Here is an 8,371-nt window from a genome sequence, read left to right on the forward strand (position 1 = left end):
AGGAGCGAGTGGTCATCACTGACGTGAATGTGTGGCCAGTTTTCTCCACTCTCCACTCCACACAGGGAGGCACTCCTGGCACGGGAATTTGCTCCACCAGCCACAAATTGATTACAATTGATCCCTCTGCTGTCTCTGTCTCTCTCACACACGCCGATTTAGACATGGAAAGAGAACTTCAGAGGTCACTTGGACGAGTCCTTTCATTTTACACAAGGAAAATGGAGGCCCAGAGATAAACCAATTTGCTCACAATCCCTCGGGTACTAAGGGTCTAGAATTCCATCCTGGCGACCTCTTTCCAATGCACATTACCCAGCTCCCTGGCCATCGGGATCGCTCAGGGTACAGGATACTATTTAGCACCTTCTAGGTCCTTTTTAATGAAAAACCGAACAAAGAAGTTGTACGATTATTTTGTTCAGAACATACAAAATGACGAATTGCACCATTTTCAATGAACGATTTTTTACAATCGCTCGATTGATTTGTCTGAGCAAGCTGGGTAGAAATTAAATGGTGGATTCAGGATCACCCAACTAGGGTCAGAGTCCAGAGTGAACTGGACCCGCTTCCTCTGCTCTTTACTAATCTTATTTTCAGATTTTGACCAACGCTCGGTCAAGGAGCCTTGGAGAGCCTTGGATCAGCCTGGCAGGGCCAGAAGAAAGCAAAGGAGGCTCCAAGGACTTGGAGAGATCCAAAGGTGGTCGGAATTGATTTGAAAAGGCTCTTTTAGTCCAAAGCTCAGAAGTCCATCCCTGCACTTCGGACGCTGGAGCCTGGCTGGCTGGCTTTCGTTCCTCGGGTTCCTCTAACGTCTCGGAGGGCACCAGGCTTCTGAATCGTCTCCCCTCATCCCTACCACTCTCCCCAATGGGAGGGCATGTTTTTTGCTTAGAACTCACAGCACATTTATTTGCCCATTAAATGAACGGCTCAATGGAGGATACGCACACAAGGGAGGGTTCTTGCAACTGCAATTTTATTTCTTTTGTGAAAATATGGTGACAACTGGGAGTTCAAATCGCTCCAAAGACATAAAAACAAAAACAGAAATACACACACAAAAAAAAAGCATGGTGGGGGGCTGGCGGGGGCGAGAGGGAGGGTCTCAAAGCTTTGGCAGACTACGTTCACCTGGCCCTCAGGGTCCAATCCTCTCCCCGGGGACTGTGAGGACGAGGTTTGGACTCTCCACTACGGTTGGGTGGCTTCCATCTGGCCCGTCTCCAGAGAGCGAGGGGCAGGCCTCAAGCGCTCCCGAGGAGCCCTCTTGTCATCGGACGGTGGAGGGGAGATTCTCATAGTCACTGAGTCTGGGGGAGGGGAAGAAGGAGGCGGGGGGGGGGGGAGCAGGTAGATAATCCCACTGAGGACGGGGGATGCTAGTGAAGTCATTAGAAGACAGCTTCTCGGTGGACGGCTTAGCACCAGGCAGAGGACCAAGGAAGGGCGGATGGAGACACGAGGCAAGTTGGCTACTGAGCGCTGAGGCTGGGGGCGAGGGGGCATCCCAGGGATCGCAGACATGCAGCCGGGAGAGAAGAGGCCGGGAGGCAGGGGACGGGGAGGGGCCTAGGGGGAGAGAGGAGTCTCTTCTGCACAGGTCAGTCCACCATAGACAGAGAGGATAACAAACTACTTTTCAGGTTTTTTTCCGTGTCTTCTTTTTTTTATTTTTAACTTTTTTTTATTAAAAAAAAAAAAAAAGCTCTTGAAATCAGCTACCGTTTACATCTACAAAGTGTGAAGCGCTGCGGTTACCAGACACTTCACCGAACAGTCCAGAGTGGTCAAATATTGACCAATAAAGTTTCCTTTTTGATTTTTTCTGAATCGCTACTTCTGGAGGAGTCCCTCGGCAGCAAGGGGGACGGGGCGGCGGGGCTGGCTTAGTGAGCAGATTTGGTAACCAAGGAAAGAGGCTGGGCCTGGTGGCCATGGAGGGGAGCCTGGAAAGAAGGGGGTGAAGTCAATAGAGCTGTGGGCAGGGAGCTGAGGGGAAGGGGCCGGGACAGGAGAGGAGGCTGGCCGCCCAGGGGGCTGGAGGAGGCGGCAGCCGCAGCCGCCGCCGCCGCCGCCTTGGCAGAGAGGAAGGCGGCCGAGTGGAGGGCCAGCTGGGCCCGGGCCTCCGGCTTGGTGGTGAGCGACAGGGGCTGCGCTTGCTCCGAGTGAGTGGCTGCCGGGGCGGCTGGCGAGGCCAGGGCAGCGGAAGGGGTGGCTGGGGAGTCCAGCATGCTCCCATGGGAGGAGGCAGGGCTGTCACAAGGCTTCTCGGGCGGTGGGTAGTGTAGACACGGCTTCTTGCTCCTGGAGGTCAGGGCACCTGGGAGAAAATGAGAGGGTCAAGAGAGGGCCAAGCCAGGGGATGGACATCAGAGTTCTCGGGAGTAACGAAGCTGAATCTGAGCAGCGATGCAGCTTAGTGCTTAGAACCAGAGTTCACGTGACCTCAGGCCTTGGACAAGTCTCTGCCTGCCTCAGTTTCCTCAACTATTAAATGGGAATAATAAGAGCACCTGCCTCCCAGGGTTGCTGTGAGGACCAAATGACATACTATTTGTAAAGCATCTAGCATGCCGTCAGATGGAGTCAGAAGATCCAAGTTCAAGTTTAATCTCAGCTATTTATTAGTTGTGTGACTCTGAGCCTCAGTTTCCTCATCTGTGAAATGGGCATAATAAGAAACATGTGTAACAGCTGTTCTGAGAATCGAATGAAGAGTGTGTGAAGAGTATTTTGGAATCCTTAAAGCATGATATAAGTACCAGGTATAATAATAATATATAATATTATATATTAATATATAAAATATAATATATTTTATATAACATAATAATATAAAACAAATATATAATATATAATAATATATAACATAATAATACAAAATATAATAATAAATACTAATAATAATGATGATACAAATTTTATCATCATCATCCTTTGAAATGCAGGGATTTCTGGGGAGGGCGATGAGTATCTAACAAGAGGAGAGAGTGGTTGAGCTAAAAGAGCTGTGGATAGAAGGCTACACTTGGCCTCTGTAAGGCCTGGGTTCAAATCCCACCTCTGACACCTTAAAAGCAGTGTGACCATGAGCAAATGACTTCAGTGACTCTGTGTCTCTGTTGGTGAAAGGACTTTCCTCACCAGGAGTCCTCTTGAACAGAAAATGCTTCCTAATTCCCGTGCTGGGAGGGAGAATGCTTATCGTCATGCCCATTTCACAGAGGAGTCAGTGACTTGTCAAGGGTCTCACAGGTTCTACGTGTCACCAGCAATGTAGGGGAGTCTGGTTCCTGCTTTGGTCTTCACAGCCCCACTCCTGCCCAGGGCAGCGCCTTCTCCTCCACCGCCCTGGCTGGAGAAATGGGGAACAGATCATTGGGGTAAATCAGGGCTTACTCTCAGCCTCTTGGACTTGCTGCTGCGGCTGTGGTGGAGGCTGGGACAGCTGCTTCTCGCGTTTTCTCTTCTTCTTCTTCCCCTAGGAAAAGGAAGCCCACGGAGAGAAGATGGCATTAGAGACACGGCGGCCACAGCACAGCCCACAGGAAAAGAAGGCAGGGGGGAGGCTGCCCCTAGACCAGGGATTTCTCTCTGACAACAGGACGCCTTCCCGAGCCTCCAACTCTTCCTCCTTCCCTCTGTGGTTACTTTCCTTCTATTCCGTATCTTATTCACAAAGACCTGGGTTCAAATGGTGGGAGCCCATTTTCCTAAATGTCTCTAAAACAAAAGGTGGGAATCCATGACCAGCCCCTGCGTTTGAGAAGCTCCCGTGGACCATACGTGGAGCCGGAGTCAACGGTGGGATTCAGGCACTGAGGAATCTCTTGGGATCTTGAATTCAAGCCCAGGAAGGACACTGAGGACTCGGGGCTTGTCCTGAGAACTATGAACGCGGTAAAGGGTCTTGAGGTTATGCCCCGTGGGGATGGGCGGAAGGACCTAGTGATGGGAAGTCCGGAGAATGGGACCCTCAGGTAGGAAGCAAGACATCTCTCGCAAAAATCTGAAGCATCGTGACTCAAAGGAGGGATTTAAAAAGAAAACAGAGAAGTGGCCGCTGAGATCATCCTCCACAGAGGTCATCAGCCAAAGGTTGGCTGGACAGAGCCTCTATCGAGCAGGATGCTGGGCTAATTTGAGGTCTCTCCTAACTCTGGGACCTGGAGAATGCCGGGATTTGGTATCGCCCCCAACATAATCCAGTTTCCTTGTGCCGATGTTCCTCGTCCCCACCAATGCCAGGCGTTCAAGGCTACAGGGAACTCCTTCTACCTCTGCAGTTAGGTTCCATCTCTTTCCCTGAATCCCACGGCCAGTGTGTCAGAGGAAGGACTCTTGAACCCTGAATTCCTGGCTCTGAGGACCGCTAACCATCCACCTCTCCACTGGCCTTCATCATTCTTGGAAACAGCCTGTAACTAACTTCCCGATTCCCCTCCGGCGATCCCCGCAAGCCTTCTCCTACACCAGGGGGAATACTCACATAGTTGTCCCGCGCTGACCAGGTGGGGTAGAGCTGGGAGTGCAGTTGCCTCTCTTTGCGGGCCAGCTCATAGTACTTGGCTTGTTCTTCCCTTGAGAGCGAGTGCCACTGCGGGGGAAAAGCAAAGACTGAGCGAAGAGTGAGAGGAAGAGGAAGAGACTTCTCCCTCTGGTCAGTCAATGGGCATTTCTTCACCGCTCTCCGTGCTGCAGAAAGACGCCAAGTGTCTGGGGCACAGACTGTCCCTAGCCTCGGGGCGCTGACCTTATCTAGGGGCGAGCACCGTCCACACACAAGACTGACAAGGAGGGTCATCTCAGAGGCAGGCATCCTAGCTGGGGAAGCCAGAGAGGTGTTCTAGAGAAGCAATCCTTGAGTGGAGTCTTGGGGGACAACAAGAAGAAGAGCATGGGGGCCTGATGGTACAAAGTCCTGGAATCGGGGGGCTGGAAGGGCATAGGGGAAGAATAGCAAGGAGCCCCATGGTGCTGTACATGGACAAGAAGAAAGCGTATGGGGTCAGGAATGGTGGGAAAGGGCCGGGTTAAGGAGAGTTCTAGAAGTCAGATGGAGGTCTTGGAGGCCACAGGGAGCTCCTGAGGCTCCTTGAAGGAAGAGGGTGGTTTGCAGGGTTAGATCCTTTAGAAAAGGGTCTTTTAGATGTTAGAAAAGTTGTCTTGGCAGCTGTCCACATGGAAGATGGAATGGAGTGGGAACAGACCTCAAGGAGGGGAGGAAGAAGAGGAAGAAGAAGAAGGAGGAGGAGGAGGAAGAGGAAGAAGAAGAGGAAGAGGAAGAGGAAGAGGAAGAAGAAGAGGAAGAGGAAGAGGAAGAGGAAGAGGAAGAGGAAGAGGAAGAGGAAGAGGAAGAGGAAGAGGAAGAGGAAGAAGAAGAAGAAGAGGAGAAGAGGAAGAAGAAGAGGAAGAAGAGGAAGAAGAGGAAGAAGAGGAAGAAGAGGAAGAAGAGGAAGAAGAGGAAGAAGAGGAAGAAGAGGAAGAAGAGGAAGAAGAGGAAGAAGAGGAAGAAGAGGAAGAAGAAGAAGAAGAAGAAGAAGAAGAAGAAGAAGAAGAAGAAGAAGAAGAAGAAGAAGAAGAAGAAGAAGAAGAAGAAGAAGAAGAAGAAGAAGAAGAAGAAGAAGAAGAAGAAGAAGAAGAAGAAGAAGAAGAAGAAGAAGAAGAAGAAGAAGAAGAAGAAGAAGAAGAAGAAGAAGAAGAAGAAGAAGAAGAAGAAGAAGAAGAAGAAGAAGAAGAAGAAGAAGAAGAAGAAGAAGAAGAAGAAGAAGAAGAAGAAGAAGAAGAAGAAGAAGAAGAAGAAGAAGAAGAAGAAGAAGAAGAAGAAGAAGAAGAAGAAGAAGAAGAAGAAGAAGAAGAAGAAGAAGAAGAAGAAGAAGAAGAAGAAGAAGAAGAAGAAGAAGAAGAAGAAGAAGAAGAGAAGAAGAAGAAGAAGAAGAAGAAGAAGAAGAAGAAGAAGAAGAAGAAGAAGAAGAAGAAGAAGAAGAAGAAGAAGAAGAAGAAGAAGAAGAAGAAGAAGAAGAAGAAGAAGAAGAAGAAGAGAGAAGAAGAAGAAGAAGAAGAAGAAGAAGAAGAAGAAGAAGAAGAAGAAGAAGAAGAAGAAGAAGAAGAAGAAGAAGAAGAAGAAGAAGAAGAAGAAGAAGAAGAAGAAGAAGAAGAAGAAGAAGAAGAAGAAGAAGAAGAAGAAGAAGAAGAAGAAGAAGAAGAAGAAGAAGAAGAAGGCCTTTCTTAAGATAAGCCTAGCATGGAGAAGAGCCATCGCTGGCAAGAGGCAGCCGTGGCTCTGTCTGGGCAGTGACGCCATGAGTCAGACCCATCCGAGGGATTTTTATTGCCTAGTACATGTCAGGTGCAAAGTGTTAGGAACACACGACCGAGGTCCTGCTCTTAAGGAGCATGGGTGCAGCTGGATTCCAAGGAGTGAGAGATCTCAGCGTTAGGTGGGGAGACCCCAAGGAAGATTGGCCCGAATATTCATAGCGATTCCTACCCTTCTTCCCAGGATCTGGTTGATGGCCGCACTCTCCTTCAGCGTACACTCAGCGACCACCTTGGCCCGCATCTCCTTCATATACAACATGAAGGCATTGAGAGGCTTCTTCACGTGCGGTTTCTTCTCTTCTTCCTTTTTCACGGTCACTGGGGATTTCCTGAGAACACACGGGATTGGACAACATTTTGTAATCTTCACAACCCATCCTTGGGGGTGGCCTGTCCACTCCATTGCCTTGACCTCTCTAGAGGGGCTTCTGAAAGGCCCTAGGAATGGGGTCCCGGCTCCCACCACCTCCCAATAGCTATTGTGACCCCCCACCAGTCATGTATTCTCTACCAGGTATGGCATTGTGACAGTACGAAGAGGAATGAATTTGGAGTCGATGGACCTGGGTTCAAATCCAGTCTCTGCCATTTGCCACCTGGGTAACTTTCAGTAAATTGCTTAAACTCTCTGGGCCTCTCTGTTGAGTGAAGGGATTGGGTGGCATCAGTTCAAAGAGTCTTCTAGCTCCTACGTTCTATGGTTCCAGAACGTTGCCTGCTCTACTGTAGGATACAGAGTCCACTGACGTCTCTGGGAAAAGGTCTCCAATGGAAGGGATAGAATATAGAGAGTCCCAGTGAACTATTTCCAAGGAGGGGCAGCTAGGCAATGGTTGCAAGTATTATCTTGGGTTCCAAGCTCCCTACCCACCTCACTTTATCACAGACCAGACACCAGGGCTGCTGAAAGCAATGGAACCCCAGCAGTCCCTTCTGGTATCAGGGCTACTCACGCGCTCACGGAGGGGCTCATGGTGGGAGGTGTGGGTTCCTGTTTGACGATGGGCGAGACGATGGCTGGGTGGGGGATCCCTGACGTGGGCAGACCATGGTGGGAAGGGGCCACCATGTGTGGGGAGAACCGACTTGAAACCAAACTGCTCAGGGAGGGAAACCAAAGATAAGAAGAGAGAGAAGCTCAGGGTTAATCAAGCCTCGGAATCTGACCCATTCCACTCCTTCCACTAGAAAGCAGCCCTCCTAGGACCAAATCTGAGGAACAGGAAACGGATCCCCTCCCCACACCGAGATGCCAGTTCAGCCTCTCTACCCAGCATGGACTTGGGTAGTTCTGGACACAGAGGAAGCAAGCTAAGACGATCAGAAAAAGGAAGGAATGGAAGCAGCCAGTCACAGACTCAACAAGCATTTATGAATGTATAAATCCTGAAAGGAAAATAAAAAGAAAAGCAACCATCTGATCTCTCCCCGAAAGGAACTTCCATTATAACGGGGAGGAGGAGACAACATCCAGGGAACTACGTAGATGTCAAGAATATACAGTGGAAATAGAAGGGAATGGCAGTAAGGAGCCTGGGAAGGCTCTCCTGCAGAAGGGGAGATTTGGGCTGAGTTTGGAAGGAAGCCGGGCAAAGGAAAGAGACCTCTACATCCTGATGGAATATTAGGCAAGCCATTTCCTTTGCTTTATCAATTATTCTAGGCCACATTCAATGTCTCTAAGCGGAGAAGGCATCCACCTATATTGGTATAGGGCATTCTCGGTACCAGCCAAACCACAGAGCCTGCCCTTGTTATCCCTCTCACCGGGGGCCTTGGCAAAGAGGGGCAGGAGAGAGAGGAGAGATCAAAAAGAAAAAGGCCAGGCTTGATTCAATGAGAAGAAATTGACTGTTCATGGATAACCCGCCTTCTCTGGGTGCCAAACCAGTCAGGAAACTTACCTGGACATTGAGGCATTCATGGCAAGAGCTGGGTACGGGTGCCGGAAGCCGCCGGGAGGGATGGAGTACATTGGCTGTCCTTGCCTAAATGTTCAAAGCAGGGAAATCTTATCAGTGCCTTGAGAAAAGTGGAGGCT

General features: G+C 49.6%; 1 protein-coding gene across 2 annotated transcripts in view; it reads right to left on the reverse strand.

Moving 5' to 3' along the window:
- Positions 1-968: 968 nt before the first annotated feature.
- TCF7L1 (transcription factor 7 like 1) overlaps positions 969-8,371 on the reverse strand; it is a 206,809-nt gene continuing 199,406 nt past the window's right edge. For both annotated transcript variants that reach the window (XM_007477797.3, XM_056813553.1), the window contains exons 7-12: positions 8,235-8,318; positions 7,284-7,427; positions 6,500-6,659; positions 4,499-4,606; positions 3,409-3,490; positions 969-2,329 (exon numbers count right to left, since the gene is read on the reverse strand). In XM_007477797.3, coding sequence (XP_007477859.2) covers positions 1,896-2,329; positions 3,409-3,490; positions 4,499-4,606; positions 6,500-6,659; positions 7,284-7,427; positions 8,235-8,318 — 1,012 coding nt within the window. In that variant the 3' untranslated portion in view covers positions 969-1,895. The remainder of the gene's footprint in view (positions 2,330-3,408; positions 3,491-4,498; positions 4,607-6,499; positions 6,660-7,283; positions 7,428-8,234; positions 8,319-8,371) is intronic.

Source organism: Monodelphis domestica, chromosome 1, assembly GCF_027887165.1.
Source record: "Monodelphis domestica isolate mMonDom1 chromosome 1, mMonDom1.pri, whole genome shotgun sequence".
Lineage (NCBI taxonomy): Eukaryota > Metazoa > Chordata > Mammalia > Didelphimorphia > Didelphidae > Monodelphis > Monodelphis domestica.